This window comes from Melozone crissalis, unplaced genomic scaffold (genome assembly GCF_028551555.1).
Source record: "Melozone crissalis strain CALT ecotype California unplaced genomic scaffold, PUWL_Pcris_2 ptg000027l_1, whole genome shotgun sequence".
Classification (NCBI taxonomy): Eukaryota; Metazoa; Chordata; class Aves; order Passeriformes; family Passerellidae; genus Melozone; species Melozone crissalis.
In genome coordinates, this window is record NW_026535805.1 from 30,687,364 (window position 1) to 30,712,375 (window position 25,012).

At 40.8% G+C, this 25,012-nt stretch overlaps 1 protein-coding gene across 1 annotated transcript; it reads right to left on the bottom strand.

Moving 5' to 3' along the window:
- Positions 1–3,845: 3,845 nt before the first annotated feature.
- RAB32 (RAB32, member RAS oncogene family) lies at positions 3,846–24,072 on the bottom strand. The gene is made up of 3 exons (XM_054279947.1): positions 23,844–24,072; positions 7,818–8,095; positions 3,846–5,648 (listed from the first exon to the last, which is right to left on the bottom strand). The coding sequence occupies exons 1-3, from the start codon at positions 24,070–24,072 to the stop codon at positions 5,499–5,501; spliced, it is 657 nt and encodes a 218-aa protein (XP_054135922.1). The 3' UTR covers positions 3,846–5,498.
- Between the last annotated feature and the right edge of the window lie 940 nt (positions 24,073–25,012).

Consider the following 25,012-nt stretch of genomic DNA (forward strand, 5'->3'; position numbering starts at 1 on the left):
ATCAAATGACAGGAAAATCTAGGTTCTGAAATTAATGCTTTTAACAGATTAAAAAACCCATTGCCCTTTAACTTCCAATACCCTCTTTTATCTGTTTGCTAAGTGAAAAAGATGGTGGAAGAGATGTAAGGAAGTTACAGGTCAGTGGGAAATAATGAACAGAGGAGGACAGCAGTGCAGGCAGTAAAGGATCAGGAAAAGAGTGAAGGGTGACCAAGAAAAGAGCAATTGTGAGTGGAGAACGGTAACCCTGAGAGAATGAAAACACTGCACTATGTGATAAAGCCTGGGAGGAGCAGTCTGTGCACTGTGTCAGGAACAGTCAGTCACTGAGGTGACATAGGCCAGGGAACAGAATTTGAGCAAAAGCATCCTCAAACAGATGAACTGAAACTATGCACAGGCAGCCCATGTTTGTTAACTCTTTAAGTGAGGCTAGGGAGTAAAGGGGATTATGAGAGCTTTCCTGGGTAAACTGATGGAATAAGACAAGATAGGGGTAAAAATCAGCCAGTTGCATAATAGAAAATAGCGTTTGCCTAAGCACAGGACTTCCCTGCCATTTCAAAAATATTTTATGGTAAAAAAAATCTGATTTTGTCAGGGACATGATTTTTCCAACATTCCAGCCTCTCTTGAATTTGACAAACTGCCAGAAAGGTGGGGTCCATCAGAGTCCTATGTTACTATTTCCAATTACCCTTTTTTTTTCATTTTATTTGCTAGAGCACATTCTATCACATTCTCATGCTATAATCTCATTTTGGAGAAAACACAGACCCAAAACATTCTGTGTCAGCTGTTCATGTCCAATTTAAATACAGCAATACCATCAAGTCCCATGGGAATGCTCAGGGTACTTATTTATGTAAAAGTGTAAACTGAGGCCCACCACAACTTTGATCATCTCTCTACTCTAATGTAGGGATAAAACATTATCCCTATGTATTATCCCTGTGTATGCCCCAAGAGCAGGCAGCAGAGGAAAATCAAAGTAGCTCACAGAATCACAAGTTTACATTTGATGATACAGGAATATCATTCTATGTCAAAAGAGAAGGCTTTCTGCATTTGATATAGTGTAAAAACCCTATCTGAAATCTGAAGTTAAACAAGACATCTGTGATTCTCTAACTATTGGAACTGTTAAAAAATTCAGATATGGACAGAAGAAGTAGTATTACTTCTTTAAAAAATTCTAGATATTTGACTAAAAAGATACAATGAAATTGTGACAGTAGCCTGAAGGACAGAAGGGTATTTTTTTTTTAATTGAAAATACAGAGTCTTAATGTAGTGTAAACTACAGAACCTATTAAATCTCTTAGTACACTGCTTTACTTTAGTATTTTGGTTTTAACTTTTTTTTTAATAATTAAGAATATAACCTTTTTTGCAGGGGATTTAAAAAGTTAAGTCTTCTTGTTCTAAGTAAAGGCATACACCAGATCACAGCAAATCCTTTTTAACAGTGATTAACTTTAGTGTGTTTTAATTGTGGCTGCAGTTGTATATGCAGGCTAAAAGCAAAAAGCTGTACTATCTGAAAAATGCAAAATGTAAGATTGCTGCATAAATTTGTTTTAATAGAAATGTGATTAACATTCTTCATGAAAAGTTAGAAACAAGACCACAAGCTGATGTAAGATGTCTTCTAACTTGTTTTAACCAAATAAAAATATATTTTCTACTCTAAATAATAATAAAAAAATCTACAACAGTTTACATTCTCTGACTTCTGAAACTCATACAAATTACATAAATTATTGTCACACGTATGCCATCATCCATATGCCATGTGCCACAGCCCTAGCCATTTGAGCTGTACATTTTCTGATATAATTGTACTTAAAACAATAACCCAATGAAATGAAAGAGCATCCTGGTGGACAATCTGACAGAAAGTTCTTGCTCCTTAAGATATTAAATAAAAGAAAGCAGTGAGTTTGGGGATCTTGTGGCAAAGTACCATTGAAAACAACAATTCTTTAAGTTTCAAGCAAAGTAGTTTCCCTGTGTGGTGGGTTGACCCTGACTGGACAGCAGGTGCCAGCCAAAGCCACTGTATCACTCCCCTCTCAGCTGGATGGAAGATAAGAAATACAAAAAAAGGCTCATGGGTTGAGGTAAGAGGCAGTGATCATTCACAATTGCTCTCATGGGTAAACAGATTAGACTGAAGTAAATTAGTTTAGTTTACCGCAAATCAAATTAGATAAGGATAATGAGAAATAAAACTAAATCTTAAAAACACCTTTTCCATCCTCTCCCTTTTTCTTGAGCTTAACTTCACTCACAGTTTTCTCTACCTCCTCCACCCAGTGGTGCAGGGGGATGGGAAACAGGGTTTGCAGGCGGTTCATCACATAGTCTCTGCTGCTCCTTCCTTCTCATGGAAGGACTCCTCACATTTCTCCTGCTCCAGCATGGGGCCCCCTTCCCATAGGAGACAATCATCCAGAAACTTCTTCAATGCGAGTTCTTCCCCTGGCCTCCATGAACTGCTACCATGTAGGTTCCTTCCATGGGGTGCAGTCCTTCAGAACTGACTTCAGCTCCAGCATGGACTCCCCCCAGGGTCCCAAGACCTGTCAGAAAACCTGCTCCAGCATGGGCCCTTCCATGGGGCCACAGGTTCTGCCAGGAGCCTGCTCCAGCATGGGCTTTCCACAGGGTCACAGACCACTTTGGGCATCCACCTGTTCCATGGTGACATCAAGTACTGGGTCTCTAGGAATGACTTAAACTATTCCCCACAGATTAGATTGAATAAATCTTTGTTCCTCTATAATAATTAAGGAGTTAGTACAACTCAACAAACCTGACACAGTTTAAACAAAACTCTGGAGCTTGGAATAGCTCATGTTTTTCTAGTACTGCAGTTAAGATACTGAAAAGGTCACTGTTTGTGTCTGTTTTCCACATATTTTTCCAAATCAAAGGTTTTGGGTTAATGAGAATAGGGTTTCATGACTAGTTTAACTAACCTATACACTTCTGCATGAACTGCAATCCCATTTCCCGCTACCAGGAAGACACTACCATTTCCTTCCTCAGGCCAGTCTTTTCTCAGCTTTCTTGTTCTGCCTGGATCAGCTTTCCCAAGCCACCTGCTCAGTTTTAAATATCACAATACTCTCTCTCCACAGAGGGATAGTGAAAATGCAGTTTGTAGCACAAAGCAAGACTAGCATTCTATTAAAATGCAAATTCTTTTCCTCAGACAAGTGACAGAAGATTAAAAAAAAAAAAAAAAAAGACTACATCCTGCAGGTAGTTTTATACTACTGGCCTCAGTAATAGCAACCTGTATCTAAACCAGTACCATTCCACCAGTTTTAGAGTCATGTTCTTCCTACATTCATGCAGAGGTTTAGAAGATGTTATGTGCAAAGTAAGGAAAGTGCTTAAATATAGCAACAGTAACTCTTCAAGTAAAAGTTTAGACATTCTTGAAAATAACCTGCATAGGATTATATTATCAGTGACAGGACCCAGATGAGATTCATGCAGTCAAAAAGCTTGAGTTTGGTCTCCATTTTGCTGTTGAATCTAAACCCTAAAGCAAAAAAAAAAATCCACAATCCACTACAACTGGGGAAACTTTCTGTGGAAGTAAAGTTGGTATTGACATTTGTGCAGCTTCAAATGAAGTTGAAACAAAGACAGTACAGCAGAGATTAAACATTGAAAATGTGTTTACAGTCAAAATGGAGTTGTTCAAGTGATTGAATAGGAAGATTGTGATAGTTTTGACTCTCAAGGAAAGTCAGGCATTGAGACAACTTTCCCAGGGCCATACATGGCTTGAGGTTATGACCACACCACATGAACACCTAAGCACTGTGCTATGACCTTGCTTGGAGAAAGACACTGGCTTAGAAGACATTCTAAGATTCCTTTCACCTGAATTATCTTAGGATTTTAAGCTTAATAAACTCAGTTTTGGTTTATGCCAAGCCTTGCTGTGGTAACTTTAAATAATTCTTTAACATAGCACACACTAGAAGATAAAGTTGTTTTCAAATGTCAATGGAAGTATTTGAGTATAGGGTGGAACATATGAGAGGATTCATGTTCTCAAAAGCATACACCAACACACAAAAGATGCCCAAATATATTTATTTAACTCTTAAAAAGTATGTTACTCTTTAGAAAAAAAGACAGCCTAAGAAATCTCAATACAGATTAAAGTATGTCAAATCCTGCATATACCTAGTTCTGATGTTTACCTAAACATCAGCACCATCAAACCCAGCAAGGTAAGACTTCTGAAGTAATGAGGTACCAGGACAGAAGAAACCCTTAAAATGAAGAGGAGCTTCAAAGCCTTTCAGCCAATCAGAGCCAGAGTTCCAGAACACATTCAAGAACCATGAAATATCTCTAATCCTTTTGAACTTCATTTGCTGCCAAAAATACATGAGTGTTATAACAAAGAAACATAAGTATCTCAGTATACAGTTACAAGCTGGTAAGCCAGTTCCTTAGTTCAAAGCAGTCAAAAGAGTTCTAAAACTGACAAAGACAGAGCTTGGGGCAGAAAGGTTGACAGACTAGCATGAACCAATTAAGCTATTTCCCTCAAGACCTCTCTCCTTGCTCATGGTATTCTGAACCATCTCTAGACAGAAGAAAAAGTTCATCATCACAGGACAGTAAGATACTTACTTTTTGTACTCTTGGTAAAGTTTTCAGTGTTAGTGCATGAAAAAGTTACTAGATGCTTATTTCTGGATGTGCATAGGGGTGAGGTTACTACAACTATGTGCCAGCAGTACAACTGTATTCATTAATGTGTTTCATATGTAAAGTATTAGCTGAAAATATTCAGCCTTAAATTGCTGAAGATGCATTTTTATTAGTATCTCTATAACAATGTCTTTCCCTTGTTAAACACAATAACAACCATCTTGCTTTTACTCAGTGGTAAAAGCCATCTACTTCACTCAATCTTAGTGATCACACTAGGAAAGATACCTCCCATCTGTCATTGGCCCCTTCAAGATTTCTGGGAGGTGTTGATCCAGGAGAACTAGCAAAGAGACAGATCCTCATGGTGGGCATAATAAATAGGGACAATTGTGCTGGTGAGAAGGCTCACGTGGGACATAAGTGGTGACAAAGAAATAGTTTACTTTAAAGGTGCAAGAGTCTAGTCACCTAAAAGTGAGTCCTATTTGGAATGTAGCATATGTCCTAGAAACAAACTAGACACTGAATGTTGTCTTTGTTCCTTTTAGGAGTGTAAACACTACCTTATGTTCTCAAGTAAGAAGACACTAATCAGACTTAGATGCAGACACTCAAGCAAGTGGAATGATAACTCACAAGATACTCAGTTTCATGCTAAACAAGAATACGTAAACACCCAAATGAGTCATCATTTCAGATAGTACCAGACACCCCATATGGATTGTCACATCGCAGCACCATAGCAGCATTTTGATTTAAAGCAAAGTCCTGCTGCTCATCCCATCTACTGAACGGTGGTTGCATTAGCAGCACTGTGATTTACTCTCTGCTTTCAATGGGTCTAGGTCCAGTTTTGGTTTCCCCACATCATTCTCTTCATTAGGAAAGGTTTTGTAATTGGCAAGGATGTTTTCCACCAAGAATCGAGCAGCTTCGTCTATGTTGATGTTGTCCTAAAAATGTTGAAAACAAGGAAGTCAGTGATCTTTTTGAAACAGTCACACATTCCTATTAACAGCCACACTTTCCTAAAGCTATCCAAAGAGAAAATAATTTTTCAGTCTCATCAGTAGAACACAAAGAGTTTAGATGCAAGAAGTCATTGCTCACCCTTTTTTTTCCTGAAAAAGTTAGCAGAAAGGTTGGACACAAAATTATTCATCCATATTACAAGCTGAAATCTGATTTGAACCTAGTAGGCAGTCAGGGGAATAAGTGTCACCTGCATTTGGAAGACTAACAAATGCCTAAGTGCATTTCTGCATCAGGAAAGATCCTAGGCAATTACATCATCTGCAGTATTGTCCTACCTTTTGGACCCTTTTTCTGTTTCTGATGGAATTTGGATGCACTTATCTTTTCCATGAACCTCAAAATCACAACGATTTCCTAGTGCCCTATCTAGCTACTCCACATATTCTTGTGCATACTTTGAAAAGTCCCTTCCCATACACCCTAAAGAATGTATGTGTGCAGGATACTTAGAGATGTACTTTGCCAGAATATCCCAGTTTCTGAGGGTCCAAGCTGGCCTAGTGCCAAGGAGTCTCCAGCCACAGGTTTGACCTGTTTGGGCCATCTGGTAGCACAGGGCTGCCATGTTTGGAATTGCTCATCTTCAATTCCAAAGGAAATACCAGCCCAGTATATTACTTATGACTGAAGATCCAATTATCAGTTCCAACAGAAAGGCAAAAGCAGATTAATAGGATATCCAAGTGGGCAGGACTTAAAGCCATAAGCTATTTTGGTATACTTAGAAAACAAGATACTTGTCCTAAATTTTTGCTATTTCAACTACAATTCTTCAGAGTTCTAAACAAGTCAATATTAAGCCAGAACTAATTGCCTGGATTTTTCTCTGCAGCAAGAACCTTGTTTTACACTGTCCCATCTAAAATGCCACCTAAAATACAAGTAATACAAGTTGCCACTAGAATTTAACATTAGATTTTTCCCCAATGTTACTGGCATTTATTTTTAAGCCTTAATGCAGTTTATACATAGCAGTATTACAGGCAGGTAAAGGTTCGGGGAAGACTTTTACCGAAGCAAAAATTTGATATTCTTTTTGAGTATAAAGAGCCTTAAAACAGAGCTTTTCGCAGCAGACGGGTGAGTTTGGAAATACCTTTTCAAACACAAACAAATTGCTAGCTAATTTAACTAATTCCTTTAACTGTGTATCCTTCTCTTAAAGTAAACAAAAACAACTTGTTACTTTGTTTCTTAAAGTCTTCTTAGAGACTCTTTGCTTTTTAAGAGTTGTCTAAACATCACTGTGTAACACCTCAGCAGCAGCCACAGAAGGAAGAAAGTAGGCAAGGCAAGGGAAAAGCAGGACCTTGAGGCCTATCTTGCTTTATAAAGGATTTATCAGCCAGACCAGTAAACTGGTCTGTCAGCCACACGGTCCTCATCTAGAGGAGTCCTTCATTTTAAGAACCAGTTGGGCTTTAAGGAAATATTGGATTTCACTTCCAGCTAAGCTGCTGCCAGTTTAATCTGTGCATTGACAAAACATCTGTAGGCTAAAACTGTACAACACATTAAATTACTCCAAGTTAAATGACTAAAGCAGCTGTCTTTCTTAACTTAAATTACTATACAGAACAATTTTTTCTCCAGTTCGGTCTTGACATTGCCTGATAAAATATAAAAGTGCTTTAGCAACACTGTGGGTAGGTAACAATGAGTAAACAAACAGCTTCTTCACTTCAAATCTTGCTGTTTCTTACATAAAACAGTGACAAAAGAAAATGCAATTTAAAAACCTGCACCTAAAGATGACCTGAATTTTTTGGGGAGCTTGATCAGCATTTAGCAGTGTTAACATCTAAAGAATGACTGATCCTCATGCATGCAAGATGAAAAAACTTATCAAACTCAGATAATCAAGGTTTCCAGATAGTTTCAAGATGCTCTGAATTTGAAATATCTTTTCATCTAAATCAAATATACCTCATCTTCTTCAGGAATGAAGCTAGCCAAGACATGAGTTCAAATTTTGCTGAATTTGACTGTCACTTCCTATACTTGACAACTTTATTTCCTACATGATTATATTCACCCTTCTTATGCCAGTGCTCAAGAGACCAAAAGTATTTTTCTATTAAGCTTACCTTGGCAGATGTTTCAAACCATCCAACAAAGCCACCTTCTCTGCAGAACTGGTCCATTTGAGAGGGATTCTGGCTGCCATCTTTCTTCTGGTCACACTTGTTTGCAAGGAGAACAGCAGGGATGGGGCTGCCATTGGGAAGTAGTACTTTACTGTCCAAATCATGCTTCCATTTTGAAACAGCCTCAAAAGTGGAGCCTCTTGTGACATCAAAGACCACAAAAGCACCAACTGCCTCTTTGTAGTATACTCTGGTCATATTTCCAAAGCGCTCCTGGCCTGAAAGAGAGGACAGTCACAGAGTGTATTTCTATTGAAGCACAAACTGTATTCAGTGTAAACAGATTAGTGTATCAGCTTAATCCACAGAAGTTTGGCATTTGGGTCTAGTCACCTAGGGCATAAAACACTGCCTTCTCTATCTCACCTAAGTTCATTGTAGCAGCTATTATTTACACCATACATGACAAGTCAGATGCTTAAAGTAGTTTGCAGTCCCAACTACAACGTAGAATTTTTCTTAAAAAACCCCTCAACTTCTACACTTATACAGTCAACTTATTTGTTGAGTAGAGTTGTTTGACAAGTAATGCCTAAAAACACTACCAACACAGCTATACACAAATAATTATTTCATCAAAGAATATTAAGGCTTGTATTTTAATCTAGTTGCTTCAGCTAAAGATTTAAACTCAGCCTTTTGCTGAATGGTGAGCAATAATGGGTTTTGCAAGCTCCTAGGCTAACAATCTTCAAAGTAGCCTCTGAAGACATCACCTATATTATAGATTTTTCCTTATGGACAAGTTCAAAAGAAGTTGTTAGCTTAACAGTTCTGGCTAAATCTGTTAAGTGTGACTTCAGTTTTTCAAGTCTAAGATTTACTCTGGATTAATTTTCAACTATAGAAGTTCTACAGCAATCCCAGGATTTAAAGCAAGAACAGTTAGAGTACAATTATTCGCAACAAAAATCCAAGGGAAAAAAAAAAAATCAATTGCCCATAAGCAGAGAAAACTCAAAAAAAAGCGCCTTTTCTTAATTAAGTACAACTACTTTAGCCAGAATACTTGAAATACAGAATTAGAGTGTGCCAGTTCACTTTTTCTTCTGTTTGAAAGGCCAGACTATCATGGTGTGTTAACATTTGAGTGTGTCTAGCAGTATCAAGTCCTAGCACATTGTTTGGAAAGTCCAGGCTACTAAAATAGCTTTCTGCTTTGTTTGGAAGTCTTCACTGGGAAAAGCAGTCCCTGAACTCTATGATTTAGTTTTACAGTGTGTCTTCACTTGAGCTTTTATTTTTTCATGCATATCAGGTTTAAAAGCAGCTAAAGGAAGAGCTGTATTTGGAAATCTAGTTGTCCTCTGTTTATAAACATTCAAGTCCACCTTTGATTAGCAAGGACAAAGACATACAAGAAGAATTGAGTGTGTTATCACCTTCTCAGAAAGAGACCAAAATTCAATAAATGAAGTTGACAAGAGATCCTGTTCAGCAGTGTTCTTTTCCAGCTCATTTACATTATTTTAATGTCAGTAATTCAGAGTATGATTAGCTCATTTGCTACACAGAGTTTCAGAAAAGGCTGCCTAAGCAGCTATTATAATGACCTGAAAACAGCAACAGCCACATTAAAGATCCAAAGAACTATAAAGAAGCTGACTTTATTTCTGGCTGTTCACTTTAAACTATGATGCTGCAGAAAGCAGCATCACTAGCCAGCATATTCTTCAGAACAGAGCTTACACATTATTTTTTTCCACGACATTTTGTGTAAGAACAAGCACGATCCAAGAAGAAATCTCTTAACTCCATACTCAAAAGTCAAGTTCTAAAGCAGCACTAATGCCATGGACTTTAAGACCATGCAACAAGCCAGGCACCAAGCCCGCATCTCTGTGACTGTGCCTCTGGAAAAGCCACACTGTTAACAGAATTCTCCTAAACAGAGTACACAAATAATTCACATTGTCTCCCTAGACTAGGCTTTTATGCCTAAAAGAGGTTTTTAGAATAGCCTTACTAGAAACCATACCACTGACCACTGTTTCTACTAATCAAGTACCATTGAGGAGGAGTTAGATCAGAAGGCTTTTACTACTTCTGCATGTCACTGATGTCACATTTAAAGAAACTCCACCTGTAGAATGTAGGAATTTTTGTTTTGGGAGTTTTGGTTGAGTTTTTTAATGGAGTTCCACACAGTCAAATTTAGTTACATTAAGCCAGTCACTGCACAGGGCACCACACAAGTTTTGAGGAGCTCCTTCTCAGCTTCCTCATTTGTTGAGCTGCCAGTTTCACCACCAATTCCTGCCACATGGGAACACCTTGGACTGTGCTAAAGCACTGACCCCAGTATCCAATACAGGGAGATATCCCTTCACACTAAAGGACAGCCCCACAAAACAAACAGTGTAACCTCAAGGTCTACAATGCTCTGCACCAACCTCAGTCTTCTACAGAAAGAGTTCTTCAATTCAGCCCTGAAATGGTCCAGAATTGAGCACCACTTGCTGTTATTTACATGAGACTGAACATGAATCTGAAGCAGCAAGGAAAATGGTCCCATAAGTCCTCGCTATTCAGGTGCTGGAGAGCTGGGAGGCTTCCAGGCTTTACTTAAGGCTGCTTTTCCAAATATTTGATGAACACTTACATAAGAAAATTAAGCTGTATTGATTAGTTGCAGGAAGGGTTACTAGATTGTTACCGAAAGGAATAGACAGAGCATGATTACTACATAGGAAAACTAAGTTATTTAGGAATTGCAGAAAAGATCATCAGGCAGTTACCATTTCTCAGATAGCTGTGCATGCTGCACATAAACAAGGCTGCAATCACTGAGCACAGTGCAGGACATTACCATTGACTGAATCCCTTCCTGCCTATTGCTCTTCCATCCCAAACAGCTGTAAAGACAGAAACAGTTGACAGGGTGGCCAGATGAGCCTCCTATAGCAATAACCATTCCTGAAACATGCACAGCAGCACATTTAAGGTGCACAAAAAGGTGAAATTAGTACAGTGCTACACAGGGCTTCCAAAGCCAAAAAGTGACAAAGCATAGCTCAGAACCAAACCTGAGGAGTCCACCAAAGGTAGCCTTGTACTGTGGCTGCTCACAGTGTAAGAAGACAGCAGTCCTGCTAGGAATTGAAGTCAGCATGGAACTGTATGTTGCTTAGTATTCTATAGCAGCCACAGTATAAACCATGGGCTTTGCCTGTCCACGACAAGCATTTAACTCTTATTTCCAACAACTCTTACCTCTCTTGTAGTATGAGTTTTAGAGAAACATCAACATATATGGTTCCACAGTTTTAATTTGGGTGAAAGTAGAAAACTGATGTGCCTATCAGCAAGAAAGCTTCTATTTTTACTTATTAGATTAAAGCTTTATATTAGGATGATTCGCTATCTCTTACCCTTAAACACACACAAGCTCAACAACCTTGGAATCTTAGAGATTAATGCCTTTAATATGTCAAATACCACCCAATATGAGTACTTCCCTTTTCTAGAGTAACCCAAACCAGGTTGTTCTAGAGCTGTTTTCACCTCTAGAATTCACATCCACCAACAATAAACCTGACCTGAATACTACCTTGCCAACTGCTCTTTCATCCTGTCTGGAGCCTAATGAAGATGGATATACTGTATTTCATCCAAAGACAGAAGCAATAAAACATGGCCTGCCCAGGAGGTAAGAGTTTTGTTTGGTAAAAGGTATACTGCATGAGGCAGGAAAAGAATTCAGTTTAAACTGAGTGGACTTTCTTTATAATCATGTCATTACTGAAAAAGCACATGCTGACCTTCTTGTCTAGGATGCAGAGCATTCTAGACAGTTGTTTGAAAATTTAACAGGAATTTCAGACAGAGCTTTTGCAAGGCAAAAAAACCCAACTACAAAACCAAAACAAAAAAAAACAAAACAACCAACCAAACCCACAAACCCTCATACAGAAAAATCAAACTACAAGACACTAATCCTCCAAATTCTCAAGGGTGAACATAATTCTTTGTTCTTAAAACTAAATGTCTCAGCTTCTGCCATGCACAGTTCAGAGATCCGTCATGCCCCTTCCTCTGTCCAGCAAGGTATTTGCTAGTCATTTCTCCATATGTGACAATTGAGCTGTACAGAAAGTGGATCATACCCCCAGAGAAGAAAAAGGCTAAAAGTGATCAGATTAGACTGGACTTAAAATCCCCAGTGTGTATACCATTAGAAAGAAGATAGCAGGAAGATAACTAATTGCTTAGTACAGCAGTAAAGAAAGGACATCCCGAGATTAATCATTCTGTTATGTCCAGTGACTAGGCATAAATCTGATGACACTAAAGTACAGTTTTTAGTAGTTCAGGTGTAAATGAGGAGCTAAGATACAGGACAGTCACAGGGACCAGAAGTTTAATTTGGAAGTATGGAAGTGATTTCATGTAATGCAAAACTTCCGCATTCTCTAACCACAGTTTCCATACCAAAATGACTCAGCACCTATCATCACTGTATTTTCCAGTAATTGCAACAACCTTAAGTGAAATATTTGCGCAACGACACGCATCAGGAACTAATTCACCTCCCTACAGCAGCACCACAGGAATAAAGTTGACTTTAAAACTGCATTAGAACTTGGGAGCTATTGTCACTCCCCAGTTTATTTTGTAATGGGGGTGGAATGCAAGTTAAAAACTACATGAAAGAAATCATGGGCTGTAATTTAAGATTAAACATTAGAAGCTTTATTGTAAAAGTTGTCCTTTACTGCAAAAGGTAGGTTACCATTGCAGCCTTGCCTTGAAGTACATTTTAAAGCGTATCTAGAGCAGTCCCAGTGTAAGACTAGTGTCTCAGAGAAACACTAGTGTCCTGTTTATTACAGCAGTGTGACCTACTATTGTAGCAGTTCTTGTGGATATTTAGCAAAAAAGATACCCTAGGCTCCTATTATTTCACTCATAATTTCAACTTTTAGCTCCTCCTACACGATGGGAATTGGAGGCAGAAAAAGCAATTTAAATGTACAAATGACTGCTGGATATGTACAATAATGAGTTTTTCAAGCTTCCTTCCCCAGACTATTTATTATATTAATGAGTTGATAGGCAGTTTATATCAACTAATAAGTGAAAGCTTTTTTTTTTCCAGAAACACCTGAGTGACAATTTCAACTCTCAGTAAAGTTACTGTCACCCAGTGTGATAGATTTAAACTAAATCCACATCCAAAATGGCTGGGAACATAATTCAGTCCTCTAATTGAGTTAGAACTACTGAATTGAGTTAGAACTACTGTCACTTTCAAAACATGCCCTTCAAGAGCCACAGGCAGGAAAAGACCAGACTCTGGATGCCAGCTGGATGTTTGGCAAAATACAGCAAATACTCAGAACTGCCCTGAGGATGAATCTCCCAGTTCTCCAGACATCTAATGTACATTTCAGCATTACCAGGGTCAGGTGTGAGTTGACTGAAGTTCCTTTTTAGAGAGGTATACAAACATGTTACTGGCAAGTTACCACTGCTGACAGCTATCCCCCATCTCCCCAAACCAGCACATCTTGTCCCAGAAATGTCCTACCTAATTAGATTGGATCTGTTATTCTGCAAGAAGTAGGTTAACCAAACCACTATCAATATTACAGCTCACATTCAAGTGTGTCTGCCTGTTGTTTCCCACAGATAGTAGCCATAGATTGAGAGCAGACAGACTACAAGACTGTTAATACCAGATGGCTCCCCACTCCTCAGTCTCAGCCATTTAAGCTAAAAGTGCAAAGTTGCCACAAGCGAAAACCATGGAGGTGTTGAACTATGCATTTATTTAATGACAGACAAATTTGCAGATGACATCAATCTGAGTGGTGCAGCTGACATGTCTGAAAGATGGGATGCCATCCAGAGGGACCTGGACTTGAGAAGTGAGCCCATGGGAATCTCATGAGGTTTAACAAGACCAAGTGCAAGGTGCTGCAGCTGGGTTGGAGTCCCAACACAGGCTGGGTAATGAACAGACTGAGAGCAGCTGGGCCAAGAAGGACTCAGGGGTGCTGATAGATGAGAGGCTGGACATGAGCCAGCAATGTGCACTTGCAGCCCAGGAAAATCCCTTGTATCCTGGGCTACATCCAGAGCAGCATGGCCAGCAAGGCAATGGAAGTTGATTCTGCCCCTCTGCTCTGCCTTTGTGAGACCCCAGCTGGAGTGCGGTATCCAGCTCTGGGATCCCCAACATAAAGACATGGATCTGTTGGAGTGAGTCCAGAGGCAGGCCATGAAGATCATCCCAGGGCTGGAGCACCTCTCCTAGGAACATAGGCTGAGAAAGTTGGGATTGTTCAGCCTGAAGAAGAAAAGGCTTCAGGGTGACTTGAGGCCTTCCAGCACCTACCTAAAGGAAGCCCTACAAGAAAGACAGAGAGGGGCTATTTACAAGAGCATGTACTGACAGAACACAGGGAAATGGTTTTAAATTAAAAGTAAGTTTGGATAAGATATTAGGAAGAAATTCTTCACTGTCATGGTGGTGACGCCAGAACAGTTTGTCCAGAGAAGCTATGGATGCCCCATCCCTGGAAATGCTCCAAGTCCAGGTTGGGTAGAGCAACCTATGGTCAAGTCCCATGGCAGCAGACCTGGAACTAGATGATCTTTAAGGCTCCTTACAGCCCAAGCCATTCTGTGATTCTATGACATTAGCAGCTCTAGCAGATGTCAGAAACCTGTAAATGTTAAAGAACATCCAGCTTGACTTTTACTTTCCACCACAGAGAAAAAGTGTTATTTGTGGTTCTGGTGACAAACACAGGCTAAGAAGTGGGAATTACTAGAATGTTATATCTTCCTGTATGAGACAAGTACTAAAAATAACCTCACTGACTGCAGTACTTTGTTTCTGACAGACAAAAGCAGCCTCATGCAATTACAACTGCTAGTGCCCTTTCTTACTAAGGGTGGTATGAGTAACTTAAGTGACCACTGGATGGACCTCTTCCCAACATTAACCCTCTCCCAAATGCTTCAGAACAGTCTTCAGGGCAAAAGCCAGTTAATCCCTGTTCAACTGACTCACACTTTATTGTAAGAGACAACCTTTGATCCCCTTGTTAGGTCTATATTAGAAAGCTGCAGGGTGCAGTTGGAGCAGTTCTGTTGAACAATGCAGTGTCAGAGGCATGACATTGACAATATATACTGTACACACACTGTATGTGTGAGACCCTGTAGCCATTGAAAAGTTACTGATGAATTTCAGCTCAAGTGCAGCAGTATTTTGATTAGTTAGATCATATCACAAAGTATTTCCACATGTTCACAGAAGTCACTATTTCATTCTGAAATGTTAGGAAGCAGTTTGCTTTGAAGTTCCATTTCCCAACACAGCTAGTTTCTAAACTAACAATTTGTTAGCTACATGAAAATTCAAAATCAATGACTAGTCCTTCCATTCACTGCTTGCTATCATTATACTTTAACACAGGACAGTCCTGTTCACTACCTGTGAAACAGCAAGAGCACAGAGATAGCAAGTGTTGGAAGCTAGATCCCAGATTTGCACCAGGAGCTAGGATCACTTCTACCAACCTAACAGAAAAGGCATGCCATTCTCTCCCACAAAGACAGAAAGTTTTCCCTCAAATAATTGCACAGCCCTCCCTGGGAATTTTACAGCAAGACTGTAACTTTTCATTACTGCCTGTAGTCTTGGGCTAATCTAATTACTTAATTGTGCAAACTGACTTCAACAGCTTAGTGTTGTGCCTTTAAGAAGTTGAGAGGCAACACCCTGCACTAAGAGTTCAATGGGTTTTGCCCAACATCGTATGTATTTTATGCAGCAGTATGACAGTCATGTTTGTATAAGAACCCACCTGGGTTTTTTTGCATCTTTGCTCCACAGCAAGTGAGAGACAGTCCCTGTTTAAGCACTAGATTTCAATCCCCAGAAAATCAGAGTGCAACCAAGCTAAACAATTTCTAACTAGCTGTCAAATCCAGCATGTATAGAACAATTCCCCTGCATAAGTACTCAAAGTGGTTGACATAGTCCAATTAGTGCCAGCAACATCATGAATTGGTACTGCCTACCTTGCTTCAACAAGACTTACCAAAACAAGTAATCTGCCAGAGTTAAGCTATTTCATGCCTGCCACCCTCTGATCCATATTCCTTGGTGTGCCAGAGCTGCACTGTGTGCTTCACAGTGATGCTTCATGGCACTACAGCATTTCACAGCACACAGCAGAACAATTCTCAAGTCAGTTTGTCTCCAGAATAACTTTATCACGAGATTGAAAAAAATGTTAATCTCTAAAATGGTCAATGTGTCATAGCACATTGTGTGTGATTGGAATTTTGTATCAAATTGCTGCCACTTTGCTCTACCCAGCACTCTTAGCCTGGGAGCACTTAAAGAACAAGTTCCCATAAGCTGTTTGCAGTGACATTCAGAGACTACCTCTCAACCTATTATTTGGAAAGCTGATAAAATCCATAAAATAAGGAATATTTGTTTTCATTACCTGCTAATGTAGAAGCCACTGCTGCTCAGAGCTTGCCAGCCTTCTCTAGACAGTTAACACATTCCTAAGAAAGCTCTATAAAGCCCTAAAATCCCTCCATTTCTCAAAGCATAATCACACTCCATTTATCCTCTTTTTGTGTCTCTATAGCCAGAAGAAATCTTTGAGTATTGAATACTGTACCACAGTAGCTTGAGAAGCATGCTGTGCTTTGTAGTCACTGCTTACTGCTGGTCATACTAGCTTTAACATCTGCAGGAATTTCACAAGAGGTATCCCTTTATTTCCATGCAAAAATATAAATAGACATTCCCTTCCTGCAAACTGCTTCTTTCTAAGTGTGGTGTATCACACTTCTGAACCTCTGAAGCAAGTATTTGGAGGGAACCATTTACAGCAGACTACAAAAGCAAAGCAATGGTTACCACTGGAATTCATGGAAGCTATGTCTGACAGCTGTGAGACTGAATCCAGTGGTCTCACTCACCACTGAGAGGAAGAATCTTATTTTTTACAGCATGCTAATACCTTTTCTGGAACCAGTCAGCTAAGATTATTTTCTTTGCTTTATGTCATAAGTTGAGAATTACCCCTTTACAGCACTTGCCAACTCAAATTGTACTTGTGGATATGCACTTTGGTAACACCCTGTCCTAATGTGCACCTAAAGCAAACCAAACTGGTAAGAGGCAAAGTGGAGATGTAAATAAGGCTAAGCACCAAGACTCTGAAGCTGCAACTTCTGAAGATAAAAGGAGAGTAGATAAAGCTTGATTTACATTCATGTGAATGCCATACATTAAGAGAAAAGTGTATATTCAACATTGCTTGACTTCAGAGACAAACTGGTGCAGACAATGTGCTTGACTTGTCAAACCAGCTTAATTTCTGACTACTTGAGTCAGTATTATATGAAGGGCAGGAAAGTAATACTTGCCTTCAGAAAAGTGGGCAACCCACATGAGATTATTATTTCTGCAAAGAACTCCAGTTTTATAAACTAATCAAAAAAATAGTTATGTTGAGCTCTATGTACTATTTTTCCTCCTGTCTACTCTATTGCATGTAAGAATTTAGGTACTGTTTGCCTTTAAGGTAGATTTCCCCCGTCTATTTGATGTATACCCACTCAGCCATCCCTGACTCTCTGTATCAGAGTACTAGGAAAGAGTTTTTATTCTGATCTTGTAGGAAGCACAAAACTTCTGAGAAACTGCTGTGCAACATCTGAGCCTTAAACTGCTGTGCAATGTCTGAAAATAAGGCTGAACACCATCTATTCCATAGGGAATAGATGCTCAAGCACAAAGTGCATTTCCATTGCTGACAGAAATTAGAAGTACCTGTAAGATAAATACACTGAACCCTATTTTAAGCCTGTACTGGATCAGGTGTCTTTTAGGATAACATCTTTAACCCCATTTCTCATAGAATACCTTGAAATGCCTAATGAGGAAATTCTAAGCTAATTTCTAAGACAATCAAAGAACATCTGCCTCAATTCTCCCATTTAACTGAACTGTCCTGCCTTGCATAATCAAAATTACCACACTAGACTATCTTACAACACCAACATCAAGAAAGTAGCATTTCCCATATACTTATGGAATTTAATCAGCATAATGGTTATAGGCTTAGTTCAAAATAACATATGCAATACTTGGAGTGGCTACATAACATAGTACTAAGCAAAAGAACCTTTGCCATTATGAATGCTTTGGTACTCGACTGATAAGATGTGGAAATTCCTTCATTAGACCAACAAACACACTTCATACCTTGATAACATTTCATTAAAAGTGTATTTAAACAGGACTCCCAAAAAAGAAAACATGCAGAATCTGTTTGTATTCAGAGATGTCTGAAAGTTGGAAAAACACCAAAATCCCAAGCTTAGCACATTCAGAACTTATTTTGATATTTAGCTGTAGACCTCCAAGCACAGCAAGTCATTCTGAAGTGAAAGCTCATAACCCAAATCCAGCTATTCCAGAAAAGTCATAAGAAAGAACACCCACGCAAGATTTCCCACAGAGGGATGATTTCTAGAAGGAAACAAAGTACACCTTCAGTGCTGTTTCTTGCCTCTGTGTTCAAAATCTATGTGAACAAGCCTTCTACTTCCCATCCCCAAACTAAATCTGCTAGTCTTGCATGTTTCCAGTAAGCATAACCCTTAAGCAAGTTTTCTCTCATGAGATTTATATTTAAACATGTGTGAGCAGGAAGCAGTCAGAAATTAAGTCTTTCACATCTCCATGAGTCTGAAGACAATCACATAGAAGATTCCCCAGCCCTGACTGGGAGCTTTCTGACCTCAGCTATAAGCAAAATGATAGCACTCCTAATCTCCACCTGAAGGCTGCTCCTGGAACCTCCACCACTCTGTAAACCAGGAAACAACCTCAGAAAACTTACAAGTTTCTGAAAAACTCTGAGCTCCAAGTTCTGCATCCATTTCTGACATGGTTATTTATGCTCAGTCATTAAGAGTATTTATAGTGGTGAGAAAAAAAAAATCTCCACATTTGAGGGAAGGTTACGCCTGGATTGTCTTGCCTCCACCTTATGCTCACTTGTACCAGGCACACAGCTAAGCAATTTTTTCATGTTTTTTTTCTGCAAGAGTTGCCATTTTAATCCCTTTAACATGCATTGTGGCTAAGGACAAGTTGTAACAAGAATACCTCAACTACTTTTAGAGACAGCTGCCTCCAGGTTCTCCACACTTAGGAGAGACTTCCCCGCAAAGAAACTGAAGCATACATGCCTCTGGCACAGAGCCAGGTATGGATGCAGAACAGCAGAAGCTTTCTGCTTGTTTTCCTATAGACTTTCAGGGATGCATTAATATCACTTAACACTTGCTTTAGACCTTATTTAAAAAAAATAAGGTCAGTCCACAGTTCAAGACACAAGCTAATGCCCCAGTACACAAAATCAACTTGGCAGCCTCTAGGACATGCCAATGGCACAAGTGCAGACCAGCTGGAATACAGAGCTGCCTGAGACTAGGGTTTTCACATGGAAGTAAGCTATCTCACATACTGTAACTGCCTGGATGCTTTTGAAAGTCAACCATATCCATGGTTTCCTGTACTCTCTCCCATTTCTCATGGCTTCCTGTAGAAAACTCTAACAGTTACTTAAAAAGTTAACTTGCTCTTAAAATCCATTCACATATCTTAACACTTACTGGTCTTCATACAAGAGATGGGTTATTCCAACTCTTCCTCAATTTAGTATTTAACCAAAATACTTGGTCTGATATCCCCATCCTTTTGGGATCCTGTATATACTTATAACAATTTACAGTTCAGTTCCTCTCAAGGAGGCATGCAAGATTTTAGTAACAAATACATGCTGCTTATCATTCAGCTCTTGAAAGCCTGTAGAGCATGTTTGCAGTACCAAAGTACAATGATTCCTCTTCTGTTTGGCAAACTTCATAGCCATACTCTGCCAATTAAAGCATTACTTCAGTTTCAATAAATATTTATACAAAGAAGTTTTAATAAAATCCTGGAAGTAGAATGCTATTACATAAAAGTTAATTTAGAATTCCTCAAAAAAAACTTTAAAATCATCTAAAAGTTGCCATTAGTGACATTCTTCATGAGAAGCCAACCTCAAGCCGCTATCTATGCTCTTTACCACTCCTGCTCCTCAGCAAACTGCACTTCACACAGGCTGATGTGAGTGACAGTGATAGTCAACATGAGCACAAAAGCAGCAACTAACATAGTTGCTGGTTTTACTAGATTAGCTCAAAATTTTCCATGAAACTGAAAATCCTTTTAAGTGCTCTTTCAATATCACCTGACAGCTTCATCAATATGCCACACACACCTCCTGAGCACGCTGTGGTCAGTGCAGTGCTCACTAAAACAGCACGTCCTTCAAGTAGGAATCTCTACTGTTTTGAAAGACCATCAAAACACTTCCCTATCATTAAGATTTCTTTGGTTTGCATCTCTGTACTACAATGACTCATCCCTACATCCTATTTATGTTGCCAATCATTTATGCCCTTTGATCAATGTTTTAACATTTCAGAATTTATCCAGAAAGATAATTTTTCATTACTTCACACATCAAAACAAAAAAAAGGCAACAAAAACCAAAAGCCAACCAAACAAAAAAGCCAAGAATAATGCCTAAAGGCAGCTAAAGTTCCTGCATGAACACACATATAATCTGTTCATCTCCTTTCAGAATGCTTCTTTCTTTATGCTGCAACCAAGATAATTTGACAGTGACCAATCAGTCTTGCTCTCAAGCTTTTTCATCACCTTCATTTAAGAAGTTACAACCTGTGTCTAAAAACTAAAACACCTGACTATCTCTAAAATACAAATGTCTAGGTACAACAGTAACCTTCCTCCCTCTTCATTATTTTACATTCCTTCTCCTTTGATGCTGCTGCAAGAATTTGTACTACTTTGTACCTTACAAGAGGGCTATTTTCAGCAGAAGAAAAAAAAAGCATAAGCAGTGTAACGTGGTCATGCTCTATTTGACAGAATTATCTAATCACAAAAAAAAGACCCAAAATCAAAACAACCTCAGCAAGCACAAGAATTTGAAGTCATCCAGTAACCTACTGCATTGCAATAAACAGCACAACATTCATAATTTTTCCTACAATCAAATCAGAAGCCAGCAGAGTATCTGCATTATGATCTTTAGCTGATGCATGAACTACAGGGTCAGTTCTTGTCATTGACTGAGGTACAAAACCTTAGCTTGCATCACCCAGCTCTTTAAAGAAAGCTTCTTACAATGAACTGTTACGTACAAGCTTTGATCTAGTGAAAATAACATCCCTTTCTATGCTTAAGGGTTAGACTTCAATTCAACAGCCTTTTTAAATGCATCAAAATAAATTCAGAATGCCAGCTCTATATTGCTTGCAGGGAAGTCACATGTAACATTACTTACCATGAGATTCAGATCTCTTCAAGAGATCTAAAGCCGTTTGTCTGCACACACCAGCAGGCAAAATTATCTACGAGCTGTTGAAAGCCAGAAGACAGCTGGGCTGATGAGTTAAAAAGGAATGACTATCACATGCTCAGACACTGCTACACTTCAATAAAGCACTTTAGAGAATGGTGTCTATGATTATAGAAGCCATCTTCTACCTGGTTCTTTAACTAATAACTTCAATATAAATCTGTTAACATCCACAAGTACTAAGAAATATTCCTGACTGTACACATAAAGAGCTGCAGAACACACTCCCAAGTTGAGGACTTCAACAGCTTTAAGACCATCAAATACCCTTACAGACACTAAAACACTCTTTATTTTACTAATTAACTTTCAGATGTCAAGGGCTATAGGAGTCCAAATTGTTGCTGTCACACTGGCTCAGCACAACCCAATCAAAAATCACGAAGATTACTTCTCTTCTTTGTATTGTTTCGTCTTTTTTTTTCCATTGGGCAAGCTTCCCCCAGCCCTTTGGAAACAGAATACCTTAAACTAGCAGATTAGACTAAGAGTTTGGAGTGCAAATTGCAGAACAGTTGTAACTTCCTTTTTAATTTCTGCTAGGGGAAGACTAGTCAGGGGTTTCATACAAAAGTCTTATAAAACAGGAAAAATATTTCAGTGACAGGAAAAATTTTAATTCCTCAATCAATTTAATTCTTCAACCAATTTACCACAAGCTTCTAGGGATTTATCAGCAGCTCTTAACTTAGTCTTCAGCTATCAGTGTCAAAAATACTCCAAGGGCAATAATCAAGAATAAAAAATACTGTCTTTTGGATCAGGACACTAATGCACGGACGCACTGATAGAACTTGCAAAGCTGTAAATAGGTTCTGTCCAAACTTTGTGACAAGTTCAAGCTAAGTTTCTGCCTATCCTGTTGAAACAGATTGCTTTGGCAAAGCACACAGCCTACCCAAGTCTGAGCAATGAAGGACTGAGAAGTCAAACACAAGGATGGCAGCCTGCCAAACCCCAGCATGCCAAGAGCCTCCCGTCTTCAATCTTTGGAACCCCAGGCTCGCTAAATATACCCAGGGGACTGCAGTAGCTTGTACTGATACTGATAATTGAGTCACAGAAAGTTAAAACTGATCCACAAAAGGAACACATCAGAAGAGAAAGCTTGCCAACATCTTACTTGCTCTTCAAAACAGCAATTAGAAAATATTTTCATTTGCCCTGCAGGCCAGCAACAGAAAGATCCATGGTGTATTTCAGCATATGGCAGTACGAAGGATTTTTAGTTTGAGGAATCACATTTGAAGCATTTTAGAGCAAAAAGACCAGGAGCTGAGGTACAGCTGGTCTGTCACAGGGTTACAGCAGCCACATGTCACACTTCCTCTGAACTGAGCTTCTGAGCTTCTTCTTTCTGAGCTTCCACAGATAAGTATAAAGTTCATGGAAACAGTAACTACCGGATTTTTTCCCTTGTGTCTTCCAGCAGTGTAAGTGTAAACACTAGCATTTGAAATCAAGTCTGCTTTGTCAGATACAAGGAGATATTTTGAGGGTGGTAGACAGAGATGAGGGGAGCTGCAGGGTAACACTGGGCTGCACACAAAACTAGAAATGCAATACCAACCAAGGTGATTACAGAGCTAAGAGATAGACTTTTTATGAGACCACGGGAAAACAGAGATTGTTCTGTGGCATTTGACTCCACAGCATAAGCAAAGTTAACCATGGTAGGTATACAGTCCGAGTCTCAGAAACAAGAGATGCTGAAGAACAGGTTTGAATCATATATAGGAAAGGAATAATGCATGGTTTGGACAAGTAGACAGGACTTTTCTGCTTCCATGTGCTCACAGTATGCTTCTAACACACAAATATGTGACTTGAATATAGAACTAAGCACAACAGAAGTTCCACTCCCATAACAGAAGTTCCAGTCCCTCGCTCAAAACTACTTGTAAATTAACCAGGTGACTCCCAGCATGCAAAGTTTAAGCATTCTTCCTTAAGAATTGTCCTTTGAGGACAATTTTAGCTGTTTGAGTTACCTTTAACCTGTAAAGCATAGTGCATTAGATGCATTACAGAGTCACGACCCTGAATTTATTTCAGCAGTAGCCATAACCAAGGATAACCAAGGCCACCACCACGCAGACAAGCAGGTCAGGCAGAGCAGTACGAGCAGGAACAGTCCGGGAGCCCTGGATCCAGCAGCGAGAGCAAAGTAGCTGTTCGAGGACTGCTGTAAAACCCTGGGCCAAGCAGAGAGCCCCACAGTCTGCTAACGGGAGAGGGCAAAGCCCGTAAAAAGTGAAAAACTTCACTCCCACGTCAAGACCTCCTTCTACTTACATCTCAAACGCAAGAATGAGAAGTTGCTTATAAGGGGTAAGACAAAAAAAAAACCAAGAAGAGACATTTCCCAGCCCAACCACGCTTTTCTCGGCAGAGGCCGTGTGCCAGGCCCCTGACAGCCGGGCTCCCAGCGCCGCCCGGCGCACCCTGCGGGGAGCAGCCCCTCCGTCCCGCCCCGTACCTGCGATATCCCAGAGCTGCAGCCGCACCAGGGTCTTGCTGTCCCAGTTGATGACTTTGAGCGCGAAATCCACGCCGATGGTGGCCCGGTAGTGCTGGGAGAAGAGCTGGTGCACGTAGCGCTTGATAATGCTGGTTTTGCCCACGCCCAGCTCCCCGATCACCAGCACCTTGAAGAGGTGCTCCCGGCACTCCGGCACGCCGCTGCCCGCTCCTTCCCCGCCGGCCATCCCTCCCTCCCGTGGAGTGCGGCGGAGCGGCCGGGCTGCCGGGGCCGCGGCTCTCCCGCTTCTAAACTTTCCCAGGCAGCAACTTTCCTGCAACTTTCCCCAGCCGGCTCCCCGCAGGGCCGGCCCTCGCCGGGCGGGGGAAGATGAAAAGGGACAGAGGGTGGGAAGGAGCGGGGAGCGCCAGCCACCACCTGACTGCAGTCACAGGACACGGAAACTCCGTGGGCTTATAGCGGCCCGGGGGAGGGCGGTGGGAGGGGCGGGGAGAGGGAGCGGCCCGCCCGCCCCGCCGCTCCGGGACACCGGGCGGGAGGTGGGAACGGGAAAGGCCCGGGCCGGGAGGAATTCCCTCGCAGCCGCTTCGGGCGGGCCGGGCTGGGAGTGGCAGGGCAGGGCAGCGCGGGGTGAGCCTCAGAAGAGGGCTCGGGTTGGGGAAGTGTCAGCTCTCTGTTCGTACCATTCTTCGGTACTTTGCTTCCAGTGGTGGTAGCGGCTGCGAAGTTTTCTCTGAAAGCGCCCGGGTTCTCTCCCCGCCGTCCGGCAAAGAGTGTTTTACGGCAGAGAGGTCCATGGGACAGAGGGCCGTGACAGGATGCGCGCCGATGGCAGCGTTCCAGTGGCCGTGCGCGCTCCCAGCCTGCATTCCCAGGAGCCAGACTGGGGAGCTGTAGGTGCGGGGTGCTGCGCCCCCGGCCTCCTCCCCGTCCTCGCAGGCCCTGCAGTGCGGCCTAAGGCTGCGTGTGGGCTGGGCTGGGCTGAGCCCGGCCGGGCAAACAGGGCCGACAGTGCGGGCAGGGCCGTGCTGAGACACCGGGGCAAACAGGGCCGACAGTGCGGGCAGGGCCGTGCTGAGACACCGGGGCAAACAGGGCCGGCAGTGCGGGCAGGGCCGTGCTGAGACACCGGGGCAAACAGGGCCGGCAGTGCGGGCAGGGCTGTG